The sequence below is a fragment of the Quercus robur genome, chromosome 2 (assembly GCF_932294415.1).
Source record: "Quercus robur chromosome 2, dhQueRobu3.1, whole genome shotgun sequence".
Taxonomy (NCBI): domain Eukaryota; kingdom Viridiplantae; phylum Streptophyta; class Magnoliopsida; order Fagales; family Fagaceae; genus Quercus; species Quercus robur.
Genome location: NC_065535.1, coordinates 41026230 through 41052514, shown reverse-complemented (window position 1 = coordinate 41052514; position 26285 = coordinate 41026230). Strand labels below are relative to the sequence as shown.

The 26285-nt window shown below is 37.6% G+C and overlaps 1 protein-coding gene across 3 annotated transcripts; it reads right to left on the bottom strand.

Moving 5' to 3' along the window:
- Positions 1-580: 580 nt before the first annotated feature.
- On the bottom strand, positions 581-24288 carry LOC126713709 (uncharacterized protein C3F10.06c). Of its 3 annotated transcripts, none has more exons than XM_050413548.1 (7): positions 23840-24284; positions 21593-21747; positions 15115-15811; positions 3400-3500; positions 3191-3299; positions 2683-2742; positions 581-1128 (listed from the first exon to the last, which is right to left on the bottom strand). In XM_050413548.1, the coding sequence occupies exons 1-7, from the start codon at positions 24132-24134 to the stop codon at positions 962-964; spliced, it is 1584 nt and encodes a 527-aa protein (XP_050269505.1). In that variant the 5' UTR covers positions 24135-24284; the 3' UTR covers positions 581-961. The 3 variants fall into 3 exon arrangements, with proteins under 3 accessions (XP_050269505.1, XP_050269507.1, XP_050269506.1); XM_050413550.1 differs by having other exon boundaries at positions 21593-21742; positions 23840-24070; XM_050413549.1 differs by lacking the exon at positions 2683-2742 and having other exon boundaries at positions 23840-24288.
- Between the last annotated feature and the right edge of the window lie 1997 nt (positions 24289-26285).

The following is a 26285-nucleotide window of genomic DNA, read 5'->3' as shown; positions in this document are numbered from 1 at the left end:
TTTCTGTCTATGTTGCTAGGCTTCTCCCTTTCACTTGGGCTTCCGAAATGGCCATCAGCACATATTTTATCCTTTATTAGTCTTTAGATTCAAAGCCTAATTTCTCTTTGCTTTTTTATCTTTTTGTTCCTTCTCCGCGCATTAAAAGACATAAAAGGGCAAAGCCCAAATACATGGAAAGTAGGTATCGAGGTAAAATTAAATCAATAAATAGAGCTTTAAACGACAAAAGCCAAATTATAAAGAGTATTCAAATAGTCTAGTCATGAAGGCACAGCTCAAATTTTACGCCCAAAGTGCGGTAAGATTTAGCAAGAAAAATGAAATAACAAAGCCTGCTTTCCAACAGGTATTAGTGCGACCCCTTGAGTTAAACCAGGAAATTTTAGCCTTTGAATAATGCGGAGAAACAATAATTGGATGGAGATAAGCACTGAACTTGACTAGATTCCAAGCAGCAACAAAACAACCCACCAACCAACTTCCTATTGGAAAAAAAATCAAGTTGAGTGATGTTCCGTTGTTTCACCACTAACATCACTTTTTTTTGTGCAGTAATCATAAAATACCACCTCGATAGTTGTTAAAAAAGTAGCAAAGATTTGTCGCTTTGATTTCTTGAAAACCTATATACTACAGAAATTCCATGAAATGTGCTCCAACTACGACACAAGCCATCGTAAAGTAATCTAACAGTGAAATGTTTCGTAAAAAAATAATTCAATATGAATTCAGCCATCCGATATTCTGATAAGGCTGAATTGAAATGTTTCTATCTTTTTCTCCCCACGGTACTTTTTGGGGCATTGGCCTAAATTACAAGGAAACAATCCAAAGTCTAGATATCCAAACCAAGTCAGCCTTTTTGATAACTTACCAAAGCAACTACATCTGTAAGCTTTGGAGATGAATTGAAAACATTCCTGCTTGTCAGTATGTGATCATATGGATGGGGTTGTCATCAAACTGAACCGACTCTTCCACCAGTTAGAAAACTAAAAACTTGCTTCAAATTTCCTCTGGATGGCCTGGCATTAGGTGCAAATTTACAGATATATACAAGTCGCCTTCGCATCTCCCATTTAGTAATATGAGTTTCATTAAAGGATCTCCCATCGTCAAAGGTTCCTAACATGAAAGTATGAAGTTCAGATAATACTGAAGAGTATATTGAGGTAGCATTTACTCCACATATCATTTATTATCAGATGTTAGTCAAAGAGAATTAAGAAGATTTAGATTATTTAAAACATGTCTCAACAATAAAACAGAGAATCATGCTTAAGACAATAAGCTAGATTATGGAGAGTTCACTGAGGGATATATATATATATACAAAATGAATCAACACATGCAATATGACTTATTTAAGGCTATTAAAGAAATAGAAAAGACATATGATGAGTCTAACAAGATATGTTTGAAGGATTGGATTTGCTAACTTGGTTCGTATAAATTGGAACAAAAATGTCTGCTTACAAGGGACAAGGATTATTGGTCTGTGACTCTGCTTTGAACTAAGGGATTTGAGGCATTGCTTATTACTGTATGTCTACACCCTTTTAACCTAAAGAGGAAATGGGTGTGGAAAACCACAAAAGCACCGTGCATCCAACACTTAGCTATTTGCCACTCATGCAATGCTTCTGAAACCAACCTCCTCTCACAAGCTATTCTTTATGATGCGTGGCATAGGACAATTTAGAGAATTTGTCTGCATGTGGTTGCGGTGGGTTTAGATTTAGGAGGATTTATGAAAATAGGATTTAGAGTGAAGAAAGGGTTACGGCGTTGTGTTTGGAATTAAAAGGTGGTTTGATGAGTTATTTGATGGCTATTTGGTGGGAGAAAGTATGTGGAGATTTAGGATTTTTATAAGTAAAAGAAAGGGCTTGTTTTGGGGCGGTAAAGAAGAAGAATTAGATAAGTTTTATGGTGTACAGGGGCAGTATCAACAGTACCCGTGAATAATAACTTAGAGAAAGAAAAGAAGAAGAAGAAGAGAAAATGAGGAAGAGAAGAACCAAAAAGCCCAACGAGCCTCTATGCTCAAAAATTCAATAACTTCATTAATCAACAAATTCCCCAATTTGTCCTACATCAATGCGATTTGCTCCAAATGTTCTGCTAGTCCAGATTGTACCAACCAAAATTTCCCTTCAACCATGAACTTTGGCTGGGCAATTCCAGACAGCTCTTTCAGAGAAAAAAGAAGAATTCACACTATCTACCAAAGGTACCATATAATATGTATTTACAACAGTCTTCAATGCAGCCAATGAGCTCCACCATATATATATATATATATATATATATAGGGATGTATGTATGTATGTATTTACAACTGTGTTCAATGCTGCCAATGGGCTCTAGCTCAAACAGCACCTCCTCCTCCATAAGAGGTGGAGGGTAAAGTCGTGAGTTCAAACTCACTGTGTGCATGTGTAAACTTACCAATAAAATACTTTTTATTAAATAAAAAAACTGAGTTCAATGCCCATTGGGTTTTAGTTCATAGCTAACAAATGTTTTAGTTCAATTTTATTAATGAAAGAGCTACTTATACAGGAAAAATGGAAAAAGATAGTAACAGTTCTGTGAAATAATTAGATTTTCTCTCAAAAAGGAATTGGCTGTAAATGTAAAAATCTATTAAACTTGATGCAAGATAAGGTAACACACCTCCATCATTGAATAATGACGTCAAGATAGCAAGACAAATGCACACACTTATATCTTCCCCTGGAAAATGAGGATACATCAAAATATTAGCAGACAATTTTTTCAACACTTTTGGGAAGCCAATGTAAACAAAATAGTTCCATCCCATTTTATTAGGGTTTGATCATGAAAATAGCTACCATGTCAAAAAGGGCTGAGTTAAAACAAGACGAGTACTGCAGACAATGGGGTCTGGACCAAAATAATAACATCAACAATATAACACAACAAGAAGAGCGCAACAAAACAATACTAATAACTGAAGAAACAAGTAAATAATGTTCTTTAGTTTATAAATCTAATGCTGTATATAATGGGATTAAAATCATTTGAAACGATATGAGAAAATACAAGTGGGCTTAATTTAAATGATTTCATGTCCATGGACATCCATCCTTCACTTGGCAGATCTAACCCCATGTAAATATGTAATATTTACTAGGCAAGGAAAACTTAAAAAGAGTTTTACCGTTATGGCAACAAACAAGAAGTGTCTTCCCTTTGCTAAGATTCAACTTTGCAAAGTTCACCGCAAAAGGGAGATTGCTTAATACAGAATAACGGTCCAATTTTGACATCTGGCCACAAAAAGCTAAAGTAAGCAGACTAGTTTTCAAATATTAAAAATAATAATAATAACAACAAAAAGACCTATTGTCTTAGCTCTTCCATACTCACCACTGTAGGAAGATGCAAATATGCTTCAGCATCTGGAAGAAAGAGAGAGATGGACTCTTGGTCACAATTTAATATGCAATCAACATTACACACATTTGCAGCTGCACCAAAGAATAAAAAATAAAGGGAGAACCAAGTGAACATAACAGATTATGAATTACTGCTCAAATAATGTTGATGGTGGAAGCAAGATAAGAAAGAGAAACAGATAAGTGCATTAGAGAATATACGGATGCCCAATAAACATAACACGGGCATTCAGAGATCATAAAACTCATTAAGCATAGAAATCTGAGAGAACAGTGGGATAACCCTCAAATGACATTTAATGTCAGCAAAGTAATAAAATATGGAAGACAAACACCAACTTACACTATGATTTCTAGAATAATTTGATAAAGCATATATATATAGACACACACATGCAAAGGTGGGATATTAACTCCATCATTTTATTTGATGGAACTATAGATATGTTCTTCTCAAACCTTGTTTTCTTTTTTGTCCATACAGATATTCCATTATACCCTGCCCCGCTGGGGGAAGGAGGGTTTTGGAGCCACAGAAAGATTTCCTTTTTTTTTTTGATAGGTAATAAGGAAATATTATTAAAAAAAAGGAATAAAACAAAAGATACACAGAGTTCATGATAGAGAACAAAGAAAAAACAGAAACAAAGAGTAACAAAAAAACATTAAACTATTCTAAGAGACAAAAGAAAATCCATAAGAGTAGAACAATCCATGAGACCCCAACACCAATACCAATCAAAGAGAGTCCGTTGGCACAAATCTAACAATTGAGCCAGAGATTTCTCAATATCCTCAAAAAAACAGCGATTACGTTTAGTCCAAATAATCCACAACAAACAACCTAGAACCAAATTCTGAATATCGGAATTATGTTTCCCAAGCCAATGATGCCAACAAAATACTAAGTCTGCAACAGAACCTAGCATGACCTAAACAATCCCAAACAGCTGAAGCAAATACATAGAATGAGCTAACGGATATAAAATCAGCGGGTGATCCACAAATTCCTCATTACAACAACACATACAACAACAATTCGCCAAAGGGCGACTACGAAACATAAGATTATCCAAAATAAGAATCTGACCATGAGCTGTTGTCCACATAAAGAATGCCACCCTTTTAGGAAACTTTACTTTCCAAATGCTCTTCCAAGGGAAAAAAGGAGTTGCATTTTGAATCTTATGATAAAAAGATCAAATGTCAAACTTCCCATTTCCATTGAGGCTCCAACAAAGACTGTCACAACCACTACTCCTAGGAATCCGAGATAAATCTATCATTTCCACCTACTGGAGGACTTAAAACATCATAAATACAAGTTTCCTTATTGGCTGAACACATCAAATAACTGAGAATAAAGAGTTTTAAGAGAATTATCCTCAATCCACTTATCATGCCAGGAAAGAATACGAGAACCATCACCCACCACAAAAAACACGTGCTTAGAAAAGCTCTCCCACCCTTCACTAATGCTTCGCCAAAAGCCACACCCATGAGCCCTTCTACAGACTCTAGTGCTCCACCCCCCTTTCCCCTCCCCATATTTCATGGCAATAACCTTCCGCCACAGATGAGTAGTTTCATGGTCGTACCTCCAAAGCCATTTCCCTAATAAAACCCAATTAAAAGGCACCATCTCCAAATTCCTAAACCACCGAGCTCACGCGGTAAGCAAACCTTTTCCCAAGCCACCAAAGGATATTTGAAATACTCCTCTGAGGAACCCCACAAAAAAAATTCAACTGAATTCGTTCTAGTCTAATAGCCACAGCTTTAGGAACAATAAATAGGGAAAGATAATAAGTCAGAAGACTTGAAAGGGTACTTTTCAACAAAGTGAGTCTCCCACCCTTACAAAGACACTTCTAGCCTGAAAGCTTCTTCTCCATCATCTCCAGAATAGGGTTCCAGATAAAGGCTGTCTTATACAAAGTACCCATTGGCATACCCAAGTAAGTCATAGACAAACTACCCTCCCTGCATTGAAGAATGTTGGCCAAAATTTGAATGTTACTCACCTGAGTAAGGGCAATCTCACTTTTCCCCACATTGACCTTCAAACTAGTAAAAACTTGAAAGCAAGTCAAAGCCAACCCTAATTATCAAAAAAAAAAAAAGTCAAAGCCAACCTTAATTGAAAGCAATTGCTCCCTAGAAGCATCACAAAAAAGAATAGTATCATCAGCAAAAAGTAGATGGGAAATGCGAATACCAATAACATTAACAGGTCTCACATGAAAGCCCCAAAGAAGACCACCTTCCTCATTTTTATTTAGAATTCGACTAAAAACTTCCATGATCAAAAGGAAGAGAAGAGGAGGCAATGGATCACCTTGTTTTATATCTCGTAAGCTACCAAAGAAACCAACAGGAGATCCATTAAGCAAAACTAAGAAACAAACAGTAATAACACAAGCCTTTAACCATCCCCTCCATCAAACCCCAAAAACCATCATGTCTTACAGATAGAACAAAGTGTCCCAATTCACTTGATCATAGGCTTTTTCAATGTCTAACTTACAAACCACTCCCGGAGTACGATACTTCATTCTACTATCAAGACATTCATTAGCAATAAGCACTAAATCCAAAATCTGTCTACCACCAACAAAAGAATTTTGCGACTCAAAAATGAGTTTGTCCAACAACATCCTCAATCTACTGACCAACAACTTAGATAACAACTTATACACACTGTCCATTGAACTGATAGGCCGAAAATCTTTAATATTCAGTGCATTATTTTTCTTGGGTATTAAAGATAGAAAAGAAGCATTCAGAGACCGTTCAAACTCTAATCTCCTGTGGAAATGATCAAAGAAGGCCATAAAATTTTTTTTCCACTACACTCCAGCATTTATGAAAAAAAGCCATAGTGAAACCGTCAAGACCAGAGGCTTTATCACCCTCCATCTCTTGGAGGACCTGTACCACCTCTTCCTTAGAAAAATCCCTCTCAAGAGAAAGCCACTCATCCTCCTCAATACTAGCAAACTCCAAACCATCTATGGAAGGACGCCATGTATCTGACTCTGTATTCAAACCCTGATAACATTGAACCACCTTAGAATGTACGTCTTCCTCATCCTCATAAAGGACAACATCCACCTCTATACCTCTAATATAATTAATTTTTCTATGGGAATTTGCTACTCGGTGAAAGAAACAAGTATTATTGTCATCCTCCTTCACAAACAAAACCAAAGAATTTTATCTCCAAGAGATCTCCTCCAAAGAAGCTAAATAGGCAATATCACCTTTAATCTGAGTACAACAAGTTTGTTCCTCATGCGAAAGACCCAACAAGTCCTCTCTAGCATCCAAACCCAACAGTTCAAACAAAAGGCTTTTCTTCCAAAACACCAAATCCCCAAATTCCTCCTTATTCCACTTTTTCAAATCATCTTTAAGAGCTTTTAATTTCCGAGCCTAAATAAAGCTAGGAGAGCCCAAAAAACAATACCCATTCCACCATTTCCGAACTCTCTCCACAAAACCCTCATCTTTCAACCACATATTCTCAAACTTAAAGGCACTTTGACCTTTGCTAATGCCACTAACTACCACCAATAGTGGGCAATGATTAGAAACTACTCAGGGAAGTACCCTTTGAGACTCATTCCCAAAAATGATCTACCCAATCCACCAATGCCAAAGTTCTATCAATTCTTGACATACGATCTGTCCCAGAATCTCTAAACCAGGTGCACAAAGCCCCTTCAAGGGGTAAATCAACAAGGTATTAGCCTCAATGAAATCCAAGAATGCAAACATGGCCAGACTGAGAGCCTTGCAACCAAATCTCTCACCATATACCGAATAATATTAAAATCCCCAATCAAACACCATGCCACATTCCACCTAGAGTGCACCCTTGCAAGCTCCTCCCACAGAGCACCCTGTTGACTATCATCATTAGGTCCATACACTCCTGTACATGCTCATACAAAATCATCCACAACCCCCTTCAGTAAAACATTAACAGAAAACTAACCTATAGAAACATCAATTTTTTCATAAGCCCTTTTGTCCCAAACCAGTAGAACCCCCTGCAGTGTTAACTACTTCCAACACAAGCTAGTCTAGGAATGGGCTACCCCAAAGACTTCGACTTCAAACAACAGAAGAGTTTAAAGAATTCAGTTTGGTTTCCTGAAAGCAAACAATATCACAATTCCACTTCTTAAGAAGATTCTTACATACCTCTCGCTTTTTAGGATTGTTAAATCCCCTAACATTCCAGGATAAAAGTCGTAAACTCATTTAAAACTAGTAATCACCTCCAAACCATCTGAAGAACCTCAATTCCTCCCTTTAGAAGATGCCCTATCATAATTAATTGTAGAAATCAAACCTTTAAGTTCCCTGAGCCCTTTCTGCCTTGAGTTTGCTAGTCCTTTAGAAGACCCAGTGTTTACCACATCAATACAGTCTTGTTCCAAAAGACAAAACAAAGCCATACATTAATCTTGTTGTACAAGAGGAAAACCCACAATTTTACAAAAACTTTTCATCAAGCTCACCACCCATTTTGAATTTTTCACTTCTGACCCCATAATCTCACCCTCTTCAACTTCCTAGGTCACACCAACTCCCTCTGCTCATTAGGATCCCACCTAGATAAAGGTGAACACTCCAATATACCACTCTCTTTCTCCCCGTGAAAAACAACACTAGGATTAACTCCACAGTGCTTCCACGGTAGAAGAAGAGGCTTAGAACCACCTTGTATCAGCTCAAACCCATCCAAGGAGCTTGTCGGCACTAACTCAGCTTTAGGATTGCACCATTGATCTCCGCTCTCACTTGATACTTCCGTGAAATCATCTTTCTCCCTAGAACAAAAACCCATCTCATTATCCAAATCCGAGAGAGGAGAAAAATGATTCTAGTTGACCCACTGATTTCGATGGTGAGAAGAATCGACTGCCATAGACCCAATTGGCATCACCATCGCCCCTGAAACCAAGCCACTAGTCATCGGATCCAGATTATCAGCCTCCATACCCAGACTACCCACCGCTTTACCGATGAACTTGCGAGCCTCCATCGCTCTTGCCACGTCATCAGGATAACCTCTCTCCACCCTAACAAAAGATGAGTCCATCGAGGCATTAGGAAGATGGCGATGAGGGAAGAACTATCGCATCGTTCAGGCACTACTTCAATCACTAGAGCCTCGAAATCCCCACTCAATCTCAACCCACTTCCTCTCGAGCTCTCACCTAGCACCAACACACATAAGGCAAGTGAATCATAACTTAATTGTATTGGGTTGGGCTTGACAAAATGACCCTTGCCTTTTGGGTTAAATGAGGCCACGGGTAGGGTTATCCACGGGTCAGGTCGGATTGAGTTTGAGATTAACCCACAACTGACCCAATTAGATCGGGTGTATGAAAAATGGACCCGCAACCGACCGAATATTTAGGTTGGACCCGATATCTTGAGTCATAGGTTAGGCAGGTCGAAGCTATCAGGTAATTCCAAGTCTGACGAAAAACACAAAAGAAATCAACCTCAAACTCAAAGAACACCTCTCACATGTCAAAACCATAATCCAAAACTACAAAAATCTAATAACACCAAAAATATCACAAACCCAAATCTGAGATTCAAATCAAATAGCACCAAAAACACCAAACCCAAATCTAAGATTCAAATCAAATACCAAAAACACTACAAACCCAGATCCGAGACTAAAAGAAAGAGAGAGAAAGAGGAGACCCAAATATGAGACTGAAAGAAAGAGAGAGAAAGAGGATAAATAAGACTCAACTGGCACCACCACCACTCCCTCCACTCACCATCACTACATCTACCATCAGATTACACAAGATAAACAAGATCAAAGCCATGCAGATCAGAGGAGGCTTTAGCTGGATCCACCTTTGACCTCTAGAGAAAGCTTGTTCAAACCACTCACTCCTCTGACTCCTCGCTCCAGTGGTGTCTAGTCTTCCTTCTCCCTCATCACCCGTACCTCCGCTGTCTTCCATGTCTTTCCTTCTCTCTCTTTCTCGTTTTCTGTTGTTCTTTACTTCAAGAGAGTGGGGTTTAAAGCAAGACTCAACCCAGTACGGCTGGCCAGTGGTAGCAGGGCCGGTGGTGGCATTAAGATAGAGGCTAAGGTAGGGATTTGAAAGAGATCAGAGAGAGAGAGAGAGAGCGTGAAAAAATAAATAAATAAATAAATAATCTTAACTTTGAGAGACTAAGAGAGAGATCAGGTCTTGACTTTGAGCGTGAAAATAGACCCAAATCCTTTTTAAGTGTATTAGCAGTCGGGTCGGTTTCTACGGGTTTCAAATTGCTTAACCTGACACCCGAACCGAACTTTCGGTTTGTAATAGCATATGACCCAAATCCAACCAACCATGCTATTTGGACCCACCCGTTGGGCTTCGGGTCGGGCAAATCTGATCGGTTTGGTCGGGTCACGTACCCTCTAGACAGCCCTAACCATTGGTCTATTGGAGCAACAAAACTCCTTATTATCCACACAAAACACCACATGTTACCCACCCTCAGGCTTGCAAACTCTCAAAGCCAAATTAGCGGAAGTCAACTTAAAATTAAAAACCTGCATGGGTCTGCCATTTATAATTGAAACATTTACTATAGGATCTCCATGAATCTTGTTATTCCCCAAAATGGTTCCCATTTTTTCAAATTTTCTTGACTGTCACTGGTAGGGGTGGCAAATGGGCAGATTGGGTCATAAATGGGTTGCGTCATAGATGGATTAGATGTGTAATTATCCATTTATCCATTTATGACCCATTTATATATAAATTAATTATCCATTACCCCTCCAACCCATTTAATTAGTAAATTGCCCATTTAACCCAATATGACCCAAATACCTATCAAACTAGTCTATTACCTTATTGACTTCTAAAATTACCAAAATACCCTTAAATACCAAAAATGACCCAAATACCCCCTACACTTTCAAAATTAACCAAAATCAAGGCCATTCATCATCAACATCAACATCATCAAACTCAGCTTTCGGTTTCTCAACTAGAACTAGCAGCTCCTTTCCTCGATTCCTCTCCTCTGAAAATGGCTTCATTGTCACCACCACCGGATGCTGGCGAGGGCTCCAATGGTGGTAATGACGGCAATGCGGCTTGCCCAAAGAAGCTCGCTTGGAACAAACCCTCAAACAGCAGCGTCGTTGAGGCCAGTCCTGTAATGGGCGCAGTATCTTGGCCCACTCTGTCTAAGTCCACTAACGCTTCGCCTAAATCGTCTACCGATTCAACTTCGAAGACTCTCTCCAATTCACCACTCTCCACTTCTCAGGTTTGGATTTCCGATCAATGTTTGGTTCCCGAGAAAACTAAGAAAAAAAATAGAATCTTGAATATTATTATGTTTAATTTTTTTGATGTTTGGTTTCCCAAAAACCTAAGGAAAGGTAACAGAGTATTGAATATTATGCGTAAATATTTTTTTTCCTATTTTGGGGTTTTCAGTAATAAAAAGTTTACCTAATTAAGGAAAATAATTGCTGGAGACGTTTTAGGTTAACAAGGAATTAGAAATCTAAGAGGTTATACTGTTTATTTAAATTTTAGATTTTAGAAGGATTTAGTAGGTATTTGTGGGTTTATTTAATTTTAAATTTTAAATAGCTTTAGTAGGTATTAGTGGATTTATCCATTTAGACCCATCTAATTAAATAACCAAATGGGTCTTTACCCATTTAACCCAAATATTCAAATGGGTTGGGTTAAGACTTATCCAAATAAGGTGGAGTAATGGGCGGATTCATGGATATGGATAAAAATTGCCACCCCTAGCCACTAGTTACCATAAACAGGTAAATTATTCTATTCCGGCCACCACCAGCTGACTGACCATCACCACCAATATTATTGGAAGCTACTCCGGCCAAAGTTGCAGGTTTTGCACCGGATAAAAAATTTCCTAGCTCTTTTTGAAACAAAGACCAACCAGGACGATTAAAACTTGCTGGTATGATAACACAACCTCTCTGAGCCCCTCCAAAATATACCGTTAGAACCACAAAAAGACCAGCTTTATTTGATCTACCACAGAACTCTATCAACTTCCCATTGTCCCTGAATCTCTTACAAAGGACATCTTGTCCTTGCACCCAATCACGTATATCAACAAAACAGGTGAGAATCCACTCCATGCCCCTACGTCCAGCCCAAATAGAGCTCTTAACATCCCAGCATCTCATGTCTCATGAATAGCATACAAATCAGACCAAACCCCATCAAAAGAGAAAGAAAAAAGTTTTGCATCAATATGAAAAGACCTCTTTCAGCCCCCATGACCAGAAAAAAGAGTTGAAGGAAGGTTATTTTGTGAGGTTTCTATGGTGGGAATTTTTGGTGTGGTTAATGGAGCAGGTACAAGTGTAGGCAATTTAGGGAAAGCAAGGTTAGGCCCCTGAGGTGGTGGGGACAGAGTAGGCAAAGTTGGAGGAGGGGGATAAAAGAGAGGATATGAGAAAAAAACAAAACTATGGTGGAAAGGAAAAGGAAAAGGAAGAGGAGGGGGAGGAGGAATGTGTGAAGAAGGTAAGGAGGGAAGAAAAGATGGCGACAGTTGGGGGTGGGGGTGGGGGTGGGGGTGGGGGTGGCGAGGGAGGGGGGTAGGGAGGAGAACGCATACCAACTATTGATCAAAAAAGCAATGACAAGGATGCATCACGGGATCCATACATGCAGGGAGTTTTAAAAAAGGAGGGCCTTTACAGAAGGATTTCCACCACATTATTTCAATAAATGAGAACTTTCTTCATGTTTTGTATTTATTTATAGTTCAAAATATTATAACAGAATCTCTTTTCACATATGTAATCAAACATAAATTTCGAAAATATGCGAAACCATACTAGCAACACAACAACAAAACTTTCAAAATTTTGGGGTCAATTATAGATTTTTAACAAATCCATATACACACACACACACACACATATATTGAAAAACTTAAGGGTAGCATTTATTGTTGTTATGCTTCTATTATGCCACATCAACAGCCACATCATCCACTTATTTTCTACTTCTTTCCTCTTTTTAAACTTTTCTTCTCCCTACTCAAAAAAAAAAAAAAAACAAAAAACAAAAAAAACTCTTCTACTCCCTATTAGTCCATTTCTACTGTTACACTTCCTCAACATTTCTCCTCCCTCTTTGCCTCTTTATCTCTCACTACTCTCTACTTTACTGTTACACTTCATCATTTTCTTTTTCTTATATTTTGACTCTTCTTCTCCCCATTTTATTTTGTATAAATTTGATATCATTTCTCCTATTCAATCTATACACAAAAATTGTAAGTACTCTCTCTCTCTACTTTCTTTTGGTGGATTTTTGTTCTTTCTTATAACTCTAATTAAGGTTGATGTATTTTCTTTTTCTTTTTTAATTTTTATTTTATAAATGTGTTTTAGTATTGTGTTTTTTTAATTTCCCATTACAAAGTCTACTCTCTCCCTTTTATAGCTTTGGTTGAATTTTGATTTGGGTTAATACTTAATTTTTTTTTTTTTTTGGAAATAGGAATTTGAGTTTATATCAAAACACAATCTACATAGCTATAAATTTGAATATGCCTGCCAATTGTTTGAGTAATAAATTATTTTAAAATCTATCTTTTATTCCTTTGGTTTCATTTTAATTTTGGTTAAAAATAACATTGTAATTTTGTGATAAATTTTGATTATTATGTTAATCTCCTTATTCCTTACAAGATGAGAATTTTGAATAATAAATTTGAAATTTATAAAGTTTAGTTGTATATTAGGCAAATATAACAAACTACAACAAAAGTTAGAAGAATATGGTTCACCTTAAAAAATTACTAATCAAACACAAAAAAATAATAGAATGATATATTTGTAAAAATAAAGAGATAAAAAATACTTGTAGAAATTTGTTGGAAAAAATAGACAATACTTGAAGTATTGTTACTTTTTATATATTACATCCCATAATATAATATAATTGTTACTTTTTATATATCACATCCCATAATATAATATAATTGTTACTTTTTATATATTACATCTCATAATATAATATTTATATATTCCTACGCATCGCGTGAGTTTGCGGCTAGTTAATCTAATAGGAGATGCCTCTACTTCTATTTGTAACAGATACAACAATCAAACCTTAGTCCCAAAATTTATAGGGTCGGCTATAGATCTTCAACAGACTAGTCATGATTAGCTGCATGTATCCTCTTCCACTAATCTGTTTTATCTGTTGGAATGGCTTGAATTTTAATGTCAATGACTTGACATTACAAGCAAACATTAAATGTTGTTGTCTTGCACGTATTGTCAAAAGGCAAGGAACAACCACCTCTGACATACAATCCAAAATTGGATTTCTCTTTGTAACCGAAATGGATGACTCCATTGGCAATAAATGCTTGCCATTTTCTTTGACCAAGTAAGTTTCATGTATTGAAACTATTGGCATTTCGGCTGAACCTCTAGTTATAAACCTCAAGTTATAAATAGATGGTGAGTTTGAGAGGAAAGATGTAAGAAAAGAGAGCTCCTACATGAGATAGCAAAGTGAAATAGCTTCTTCTGTGTGTGCACAAGAGATAGGAAGCTATAGTGTCCTACAACTCTTTTCTAAATACAATAGGGTGTTCTCTATTTATTTGTGAGAGAACCAATGGTGTATTAGGGATTTGGGTTTGTGTGAGAGTGTCTTCAAGCAATTGTTGTAATCTCCAAAATTATAGTGAAAAACAACCTCCAAAATTATAGTGAAACTTTATTTAGTCCTTTGGGCATGGCCAAACCACGTAAATTCCTTGGGTCGTATTTTCTCCTCTCTATTCTCTATTCTTTAACCTTGCGTAAATAGAATATTTCACAATTTTCACAACATTATCCATAGTCATATTTTTTGTTACTTTCTTAATTGACATGTCTTTTTTTATTACTTCTATTAATATTATTTTTGGTCTTCCTCTACCTTTTTTCATTCCCTCAACTTGACCAAAGCATCTCAAGTGATTCTCCCTCATCTTTTCATCAATGCAAACAACCCTATTTTTAAGAAAATTTCATCGTTTCAAATCCTATCTTTCCTTGTATTTCCACTTATTCATCTTAACACTCTTTTTTTTATGAATATGATGCTTCTTAAGAGCCAATATTCAATATCATAGAGCATAGCTGCTCTTATAACAATCTTATAAAATTTTCCCTTTTAACTTAATAGGTATTCTATGATTACACAATATTCCTAATGTGCTTCTCCACTTCATCCTCTTTACTGTTATCCTATGATTCACATCCTCTTCAATATCTTCATCTTTATAAATTATTGATCCAAGATATCAAAAACTCTCACTCTTTGGTATCTCTTGACCATCAAGTCTTATAGCCCCTTCATCTTTATTTCTACTTTTACTAAACTTACATTCCATGAAATCTATTTTCGTTCTACTTAATTGTAACGAATCCAATCCATGATAAAATTGACTAAATTTCACACTAGTCATCAATCAACCGCAACTCACCTCCTTCCACCTTCCAGGTTCCAAGTTCAAGAACAATTAAGAGAAAAATATACCAATGAAGCAAAATTTTGGAAATCTAAGAAACCAGCATTAGTGGATTACAAAGAGAAAAATAAAAATAATAAAGAGTGTTAATAAAGCATACCAACTTGGGATGTGCCAACTGCAAGATTTGTTGAACCCAGCCAAGAGATTGCACAATCTTCATCAGAAGACTTCGTATTAATTTCAAGGTTTGAAATACCCAACAGTAGGGGCACTTCTTGTGAAAAATGATATGAGCTCTCTAACAATTTTGGGGCCTTGACTGTGACTTGAGGAGCAGTTTGTCCCCTTTGGGCACGATATACTCTATCCCTTTCAACTATATCTGCTACTTTCTGATTACACAAATCAGGCCCCAAGTTTATAAGATCATAGACGTGAGTCCAGAAAAGATTAGGTGATAAACCCCTTGCCCAGCTTTCTTCATCATCCCCAGCTCCCGGTATATAATTCCAGCTATACTCTGATGTAGACTTGTGTTGAATTACACCACTTGAGGAAGAGGCAGAAACAAGTATGATGGGTGTGAAATCCCAGGAATCATGGTCAGGCACTTCATTTAACCAGATGACAGTTTTTTGCGAAATCCATAGTGGGCGTAAGGGCTTTTTCAAGCACGTCGTTAGAGATGCAATATCAGCACCGCTTGCATCCAGTTGTTTAGTCCATTCTTCTATGTGACTCTCAATAGACGCCTTCTCTGTTTCAGAAACCCAGAGGGGAAGATGCAAGGAGCAATCCCAATCAACAGAGACACATCTTGTTCTTTCATGATGTTGATCAGAAGTATTTGACTCCTGTTCAAAATCAAGCCAGCACATAGAGCAACATAGAAATATTTATCATTTAAGATCATCACTGACAACTTATGCTCAAGGAAATGATACATGCAAATATACAAATCAACAAGCATTGCTTAAGTTTTACTTCAGTCATTACTATTTACATATCAACAACATGAAATATATATATATATATATATATATTTTGATAAGTAATAAGATATATTGATAAAAAAGGAACACCTTAGTGCATAGGGAGTGAACAAGGGAAAAGAAATCAAATACAGAAATTGCAAGAGTCTAGGAAATCAATAAAAGAAGGGAATGATTTATTTTGCAAAGCAAACAACCAATCCCTTAAAGTTCTAAAAAAGAGATGCTTGAGGTCCGGAATAGATCTCTCAATATCTTCAAAACATCTACTATTCCTCTCCCTCCAAAGACACCACAATAAGCAATGAGGAATGATGGACCAAATATAACCATTTCGATGACGACCAAAGCTGCCTTGCCAACACCATAACAGCCCCAAAACAGTGTGCGGCATAACCCAAGTTACTCCAAAAAGACCCAAAACCATAGACCATAGATCCTTAGCAAAAGGGCAATGTAGGAATAGATGGTCAACCGATTCACCATTTCTCTTACACATGTAGTACCAATCCAAAATCCACACCTTCCTTTTACGTAAATTATCAATCGTCAAACATTTCCCTAAGACAGCAGTCCAAACAAAGAAAGCAATTCTAGAAGGAATCTTCTGCTTCCAAATACTTTTCCAAGGAAAACCATAGGAAGTGGTGCCAGCTAAAATTCTATAATAATCACTAACCAAGAAACCCTTATCTTTGCTAGGAATCCAACATATTTTATCCTCACCTAGCCTCCTTATAGGAGAACCATATATGGTTTCCATGAAGTCAAACATAGCCTCTAGATCCCAAACATGCACACCCCTAACGAATCTCACATCCCAAAAGAGGACACCATTGGTGGACATCATAAGCTCAGCCACACTGGCATCCTTATTCTTGCAAAATCTGAACAAGTCCGGATATCTAACAGCAAGAGATGTCTCTCCACACCACCGGTCTTGCCAAAAAACTTCACTCTAGACCCATCACCAATATCATACAGAATATGGCGAGAGAAAGAAGGCTATCCCTGATTGATATTTTTCCATAAACCAACACCATAAGGGCCAATCACAGCTCTGGTACACCAGCCCCCCCCCCCCCCCCCCCCCCCCCCCCCAAGCACACATCCATATTTCATCTCTATCACTTGTCTCCAAAGGGCATCTTCCTCAATCCCAAATTGCCAAAGCCACTTCCCAAGTAAATCTTCATTGAAAAGTCTAATCTTCCTTATCCCTAAGCCACCCAAAGAAATAGGAGAACAAACAGTAGCCCATTTAACCAAATGAATTTTAGGATCCTCCAAAACTGCCCCATAAGAAATTCCGCTGGATCCTCTCAATTCGGTTAGCCACACTAGCAGGAATAGGAAATGAAGATAGAAAATAAGTGGGTAAATTAAATAGGGTGCTTTTGATTAGGGTGACTCTACCTCCCTTGGATAAATATAAGCGTTTCCAACCTGCCAATCTCCTCTCCATTTAATCCTGACATGCGACCTTCATGAACTACTTTATCCAACATTCTTCCAAGAGCTTCCATCACCAAAACAAACAACAATGGAGACAACGGATCACCTTGCCTCAAACCTCTGGTGCTACCAAAGAATCCACAAGGAGAGCCATTAATCAGATGGAGAAACGGACAGTAAATAGACAAAAGAGGATCCATTGTCTCCATTTGGCAGAGAATCCACTTCTTTCTAACATCTGCAGCAGAAAATTCCAGTTTACATTGTCAAAAGCCTTCTCAACATCCAGCTTACAAATCAGCCCCGACACCCCAAACTTCAATCTACTGTCAAGACATTCATTAGCAATAAGAACAGGGTCAAGGATCTGTCTGTCCCTCACAAAAGCATTCTGAGATGCTGAGATTATATCCCCCATCACTGAGCGGAGACGATTAGCCAAAACTTTAGCAATAATTTTATAAACCCCCCCCCCCCCAACCAAACTAATGGGCCGAAAATCTCTAATCTCATTAGCTGCATGTTTTTTAGGAATGAGAGTAATAAAAGTTGCGTTTAAACTTTTCTCAAACTGACCATTGGCAAAATAATGATGAAATACAGCCATGAGATCAGGCTTAACAATCCCCAGCAAGCTTGGAAAAAAACCATTGGGAAGCCATCTGGACCAGGGGATTTATCACCATGAAAACTATGGATGACATCAAAAATTTCTACCTCTTCAAAAGGCCTCTCTAACCAATCCGCATTCTCACCAAATATCATTGGAAAAACCAACGAATCCGGAAACGGCCACTCAACCTGCTGCTCAGAGTACAAATTCATGAAGAAATGAGTAATGTAGTCTGCAATTATACCCTAATCCGAAGACAAGGTTCCATTAACCATTAGGCTTTCAATACCATTATTTTTTCTGTTAGAATTAACCATTCTATGAAAGAATCTGGTATCGGCATCCCCTTCCTTCAAATGCAACACCCTAAACTTTTGTCTTAGTTTGTTCTAACTTCTTCTCAGCAAATAGTCTATGAGTCTCCTCTTTAGCATCCAAACCATTCAGCTTGCTCCAAAGGTCCTGTTTCTTAAAAGTAACATTGCCAAACTCAGTCTCATTCCACTTTTTTAAATCCAACTTCAAGGCAGCCAACTTCTTAGCAAGAATAAAACTTGGGGTTCCTTGGAACAAATAGGATGCCCACCACTTCTTCACTTTGTCGACAAAATTATCCACCCTCAACCACATATTTTCAAAACGGAAAGGAATTCTACCTCTTCGCTGATTCCCACCCTCCAACAAAATAGGAAAATGGTCAGAAAGAACTCTAGACATCCTTTTTTGGGTGAACTGAGTGAAGTGATTTGCCAAAAGTGGGGAGAAAAGGAACCAGTCTAGCCGAGAAGCTGAGGAAGTATTGGACCAGGTATAAAGGCCCCCTTCCATATGGATATCCATCAACCCATGCAATGAAACAAAGTCAGAAAATCCATACATAGCCCGGGAGAAGCTAGCAGCCCCCAAACACTCTGATGGGAAACGGATTATATTAAAGTCCCCTCCAAAGCACCAAGGCAAATCCCACCAACTAATCAACCCGGTTAGTTCCTCCCACATCAACCTATGCTTTTTGTTCAAATTTGGCCCATATACGCCTATAAAAGCCCACTCAAATTGGTCACCTACATTTTTAAACTTGCATGAAACCGAAAAATGCCCCACCGCTTCCTCCACCTTTTCCACAACCCGGCTATCCCACATCAATAAAATACCTCTAGAAGCACCATCTAAGCCCAAGTACAACCAGTCTACATATGGACAACTCCATATACTTCGAACAATACCTCTAGTAATCCACTCTAGTTTGGCCTCTTGCAAACACACAATATCAACCTTCCAAGATCGCAACAAGTTACGAATCTGAAGCCTCTTGTCAACTTCATTCAGACCTCTGACATTCCAAGAAAGAAGCTTCAAATTCATTAAACAACAAAAAGAACCTAATTCCTATTAATACCACATCGCCTAGCAGATGAAGAGCCATAATTAATGGAGCTAAACAACACTTTCAACTCTCTTAAACCTTTCACCCCCGAACCTTTTAAACCACATGATTTCTTGTTCACCTTAGCCCTCTGATATAATTCAGCTTCAACAGCCAATAAAAATTATGTTGCTTGATCTTCTAAACCCTCAAGGGACGTGCCAAGGAAGCTATCGAAATTATTGAATCTCTTTTGAAACCAATCGGAATAAGGTTCCTAACTCTCTGAAGTATCCATACCCACAACACTTTCCTCATCTACAAGTGACTGCTCTGCCATGGCCAAAGGTAAAGAAAAAGAAATTGGATCAACAACTAGGGGCAGATCAGCTTCCTCCGAGTAGGTATCCGAAACCCCATCCTCCACCAATACTTCATCCTCTTCGAAAAGAGCCGATGACACATTCGTAACGTCAGAAGACTCCAACGTAACTAAGGCCAGCTGTTGTTGCTTTTCCAAAACCTCTGTAGCTTCACACCGAGGCAAAGAGATCTGAAGCAGAACCGCAACCCTCCTCCCATCGCGTAATTCAAGAACCCACTGCTCCGAGTTCCCCCATTTCTTGACTATATTGCCAGAATGCTCCTGGAGAATCAGTCGGAGGTCACGCACTAAGCTCTCGTCGCTATCTGTGGTGCATGCCGACCCATTCCTGGCCTCCACGGACTCGTCGGAGCCGAGAAGCTCAAACTCGACTACATCAGAGACTTGATTCGAGTCAATCAGCGCCAATAACTCAAACCTGGCTTCAACGATCTTGTCGGAGTTGAGAGATTGAGCAACGGCGACATCGGAGACCATCGACGACATCAGAGGCATTATCAATGGACACAGCGAAGACTGGTTGGGTCTCTCGCATGGACTCGACATCCCCGGAGTTTGGGTCTCTCGCATCGGGAAAGACCTGGTGGTCAGTTCTTTTCTTTTGGGTTGCTAGACCATAGTGGGCTTGGGCTTAAGTTTGTGGACATGAGGTGGCTTAAGTGGGGAAGCTTCAGCAAGTGCATTGGGCCTAAAGACAGCTTGCGTGGGCCCAACACCAGAACAACCCACTTCCTTAATGTTAGAGCACTTAATTTCCCACTTACCATTCAGCCCACACTCCAAACATAAAGAAACTTCTAGCGACAAAGGAGATTCAGCACCATTAAGAGCGTCATCCTTTATTTCAAGCGTGAATTCAGCCTCAAGAATCGCGCTTACCTACCCAGCACCCCTATCGTGCAAATCCTGGTTCTGAGTCTTCTAACTGCTCAAGCTAGACTTGATTGATGGATTTGATTTGATTGAATTTTGAATGTTGGGCATTGCATGCTTTCCTGTTCCACTTCCACCACTGGTTTTCCGATCACCATCCACCGCTACCGACAGAAAGGATTTTTGATTTCTAAACTTTTGCACTGTCAGGAACAAGGCAGATTGAGATGGTGGTTTAACGACAAGAGTATCGGGAGCAATAGCCTTACGTAGATGAAAGCCAAAACCTCTCCACCCACTACCCAGCTTTCCTTCTGGTACAATGATGAGGCCCTTCCGACGACCATGAAGAAGTTCAAAGATCATAAGAAAGCTTCCATGTGCATTGAATCCCAGTTGCAAAATAAAAACCTTATTACCATCCCTGAAGGTTCTAGCAAAATTATCAGGACGTGTATTTGACATGAGATCCTCAACATAAGTTAGCAAACGTATAGCACTCTCTTTTCCCATGAAAACCAACCAGAGAGAATCCTTATTACTTTCAAATATACGTAACAAGCAGAAAGTACCTCCCTCCTCCACTGAAAATTCAAACGTTTTGGATTCGACAAAAAGGAAAATGGAACCACCCATGATAACCAAGAAAACGAAAAAACCAGAGAATTATGTGACTAATCCGAGGTAGCCAGGCCTCAAGAACCTCTCTCAAAATGATAATTATATATATATATATATATATATATAGAGAGAGAGAGAGAGAGAGAGTCATAAACTATTAAACATAATCCAATCACTAAAGAGACATACTGAATAGTCATCATGCTCAAAAGTCAAAACAATAAAACAGTACTCAGTCAGAAATAAACACAAACCTTAAGAGCCCAAAATTGTACACACATATTGAAGTTTTACTTAATTAAAGTACAATGAACTTTTACCAGAACTCACCTTATCCATCTGTGCAGTATCACGCATATTGTTCAAATGATTGTGAATGCACCGATTTAAAACACAAGTCCAAATGGGTATCGTCTTTGACATGCTATCCGGAAACCGCTTCCCTCTCCTTGTGGAATCAACTATAATACACCCTCCCTTCTGTCCTACCCATCAAAAACCACACGATTACTGCCGAGATTAGATAAATTTATTAAAAAAAAAATTTTAATATTCTTTTTCATCCCTGGAATATAGCCCAAGTTCTATTTTTATTCTTAAAATTTAAAAAATTGTATGTCCATCTTTGAAAATTAAAAAATGTTTCTATATTTCACCTTTTCATCCATTCTCATTAAGGTTTTTTTTTTTTTTTTTTTTTTTTGAGAAGTAAATTATTTTATTCCAAAAAAGCTACCTCGGAATACAAACCATAAGATAGCCTAAAGAATTATATCCAAATAATTACAAGTAAAAGAGAGCGCACTAGTGAACTCTGTGTTAGTACCACTATCAGTGAAACCTAGGACAGTTGACCATTCATAGAGTAATCTAAGAAATGAAATCCTCAACCGCACTTCCAAAACCTCTACATCTTCAAGGGTATAGGAATTCCACTCCCTCCACAAAAGACACATCAAACACAAAGGAACTAAATTCCACACAGCGAACAAAAGTTTATAGAACCGATTCAGCCAACCAACTAGTAAATCAAACACTCTACATAGTGTCCAAAAAATAGCCGCAACCATGCATTAGCAAAATCACAGTGAAGTAACAAGTGATCCACCAATCTACCAATGTGATTCCTCTCTTTTTAAGATTATCATTAGTCAAAATCTTCCCTCACAAAACTGTCCACATGCACACACACCAAAACAAAAACAAAAAAACTAACCACTTCTGGCACATTAAATTCCTCTCCATGGAAAAGAGATCTCCCTTGGGGTTCACAGCACACCATAGTACCTGTCAAACTCCATCTCATTCTTCCAGGACTCACACTCCTTGGCATATTTGAATACAGTCAGCCACGCATGGAAGCAATCAAGTCAAATTCTCAGTCATTAAACTGCCTAATGAACCAGACATTTTAATGTTTCTCCCTCCCTTCAATACTACATTCCAAGTATGAGGACATGAAAGCATCCTAATCATTTAGCAAAGGGTACAATGTCAGATACAAGTCATACAACTCCTTCATAGGTAGATCCCCATTTCCCACAAAACCTATCATGAGAAAATCATACACGTTCTCCATTCCCCACCTCAAAGTGCACATGGCTAACAAATCTATCCCACCCTACTCTAATATTCCTCCATAAACTACACCTATGAGTTCTTCACACTGGCTTCATTGTACAACCTCCACCTTCCACCCTATTCTTTAATGCAATGACCCGTTTCCACAAGTGTGTCTCTTCCTCCCAAAATGCCATAGCCACTTCTCTAAGAGAGCTTGATTAGAGGTACCTAAGCTATGCACCCCAAATTGCCACAAGAAAGTGGAGAACACATTGTATTCTAATCCATTAAGTTAAACTTGATCTAAGAATTTTCTTTGCAACTTCTCTATTCGATTTGAAACATGAGATAGGATGGTAAACAAAGAGAGGTAGTAAGTCGAAAGACTAAACATTGTACTCGCGTTGATCGTCCCCCTTTTAACAGACATATCTTTATCCAGCCCAACCAATTGTCATTTCATCTTCTCTAGAATGGAATTCCACACACTGTGCCGTGAAAGACAACCCCAAAGCCAAAGGTATACCCAAACAGTTGATTGGCAAACTCCCAACAGTACCACATAGATTATCAGTCAACTCCTCCAATCCCCAAAATCTACAACCGGGGCAAATTCACGCTTATTCAGATTATCTCATTAAGTTTTTTGCCAGTGTGTCTGACAAAAAGAACAAAAAGAGAACCTTGACAATATTTTTGGACAAAGAATAGAACCTAAACTATCTGTTTTTCCACCTCTAAAATAAAAGCCAGGTTCTATCTTCTTCTCTAAAATACAACATGCTAATAAAAATTAATAAATAATAATAACAATAAATAAATAAAACGTAAAAAGAGAAAAATAGAGTTCAAGGGCAAAAATACAACTTCTTAAAATCTAATGACAAAAGATAAATTCGAACTTCAAAATTTCATCATTGCGTGGTCTAACAATCTTCTTTCCCTAACTTTCTGAGCATCCAAACAAAAAATTGCTGCCCTAAGTGTGAGAAAGCAAAGAAGTAGGGAATATACCGGCGAGGAGAGCGACGTGGAGGTTGAGGCGAGAGGTGCTGAAAGACCAGTTGTTGTTGTGGCCGTCGGTGGATTTGAAGTAACAGGTGGAGTGAAATTTAGGGGAATACCAGAGGCCACAGCGAAGGTTGGCGAGGAGAGGGAGGTCCGGCCATAGCTGGGAGATCTCTCCCACGAAGATGGAGTCCTCGTATATGGATCGCAAGGCGTTGTACACTGTGTTCTCTCTACGCTTTATGCTCCTCGCTGCTCTGTATATGCTCAGCTTCCTCGCCGAACCCTCGTCTTCCTCCATCGCTCCTCTCCCTGTCTCTCTGTCTCTGCAATACGACCTGTCGTTTTCTTTTTTTCGGTTAGCTCCTAGATATCATATGATTTGAAATTTTAAAGGACAAAATCAAAATCATCACAAAATGTTAATTGCAATTTAGCCTATTATTTCCAATGAACTTCGCCAGATTTCATACGGTTTGAGTTCGGTGATAATGGTTCTTTATTATTAAAAGTCTTTGTATGACAAAAATTATTTTTATCAATTTATTTTACTATTTAATTTATTTTTTCTACTATTCATGGGTCTCGCTACACTTTTTGATACTATTCATGAATCTTATTATACTATTTCAGCTAACTTTTACCTTTATCTACAGTACTTTCAGTAAAAAATTTTCAGTTTCAACAAAATAAATGGATCCCAAACAAACTCTAACTCTACGTGCCAAAATTTTTCTTTTTGTGTCAAATTGATTCTATTAGGTCTATAGTTGTTAAGTGTTGGCAAGTTACGAACAAATTACAAGTCTTGCATATTTCAGGTCCAATACGAAGACACAAAATTAGTTTAAATGAACTTTTTGTAAACCCAAAACTTAATAGATCAATTGAGTTTCAGGAAACTTGATTCTTAATTAGACCCCACTATAAGAAAAAAATTATCATTACAACATTTTTTGTTGCAATAAAGTCAAAATTGAAACAAATATATTGTTACAGTAAAATTATTGTAACAAAAGATTTTTGATATTTTAGAAATAATGTTATTGTATGGATAATGGATACTAGTTATTGCAATCATGATATTTTTTGGTAGTAAGTTATCACAACAACATTAAGGTGTTGTAACGAAAAAATTTGTAGCAATATGTTATTGTTTTGAGTTTGGCCTATTGCAACAACGCATTTAGTTGTGATAAATGTACATTTTGTTTTAACAATTAATTTCGTTGCAATACATGGTTTATTACAACAAAAAATTTAAAAGTTATTGCAACTCATGTCAATGTTCAATGGCAAAGGGACAAGCAATTCCATGCAAAAACTCACACTTCTAGTTTTTGTGTAGCTGATTCAAATAAATATCTTTTTTATGATTGCATGCAAAAGGGTTCTTTAGGATCTCATTCATTTCAAAACATGTCTAAGATTTTGGATTAGAAGACAAGATACTGTATTGCAATTGGGACGGCTAGAGGGATGGCCTACCATGAGTAGAGTTTCCAAGATTTCACCATACATTGTGACATCAAGCCCAATAACAAATTGTTGGATGTTAAGTATCATCCAAAAACTGATGTATATAACTATGGAAAAGTTCTATTTGAGATTATATTTGGCAAAAGAAGTGGTATGCCAAATGATGAATTTGATAACTACTTCCCGACTCAAGTTATAGTTGCACTACAGAAGGGGGAAGACCTTTTAACTCTGTTAGATTACAAATTAGAAGGAAGTACCAACATGGAGCAGCTCATTAGAGCTTGCAAAGTTTATTGTTGGTGCATCCAAGATGACCTTGGAGATAGGCCAACCATGGGGCAAGTAGTCAATACGTTTGAAGGAAATATATAAGTAGACCTACCTCAAATACCACATTCATTCTAAAGCCAATTGAAAAGCTCAATTGGATCCCTTGTTTTTATGAGCTTAGGACTTCTTTGAATTCACATTAATGGGCACAAGGTATTGCCTCAATTCTATCTTTATCATCTATGAACTCTTTTGTAGTGAAAATAATGCTTGTCCACCTATTTTCTAGTGATATTACTGTTCTTTTTATTATACCTTTTCTAGTAATCTTATTTTTATCTAGTCCTCTTTTCAATTCAATTTGAGTGGCAGTACTAATAATAGTGATTTCATTTAGGTAGTTAGAAATATGTTTTATGGTGTTTCTAGAACAAGACCGCTTTTGAACCAAGAAAATCCCCTTCCATTACATGTTCTCTTTAACCAAGAAAGCCACTAGGTTATTGCAACAAAAATTATCATTATAATAAAGTCATTGCAACAAATGATTTCTTATTCTTAAAAAATAATTTTATTGCAACAAAACTAGCCATTGCAATTGTGGCATTTCGTAGCAATAAGTTATCGCAACGACATTGACATGTTGCAGCAACATATTTTGTTGCAATAAGTTATTGTTTTGGGTTTGGCCTATTGTAAC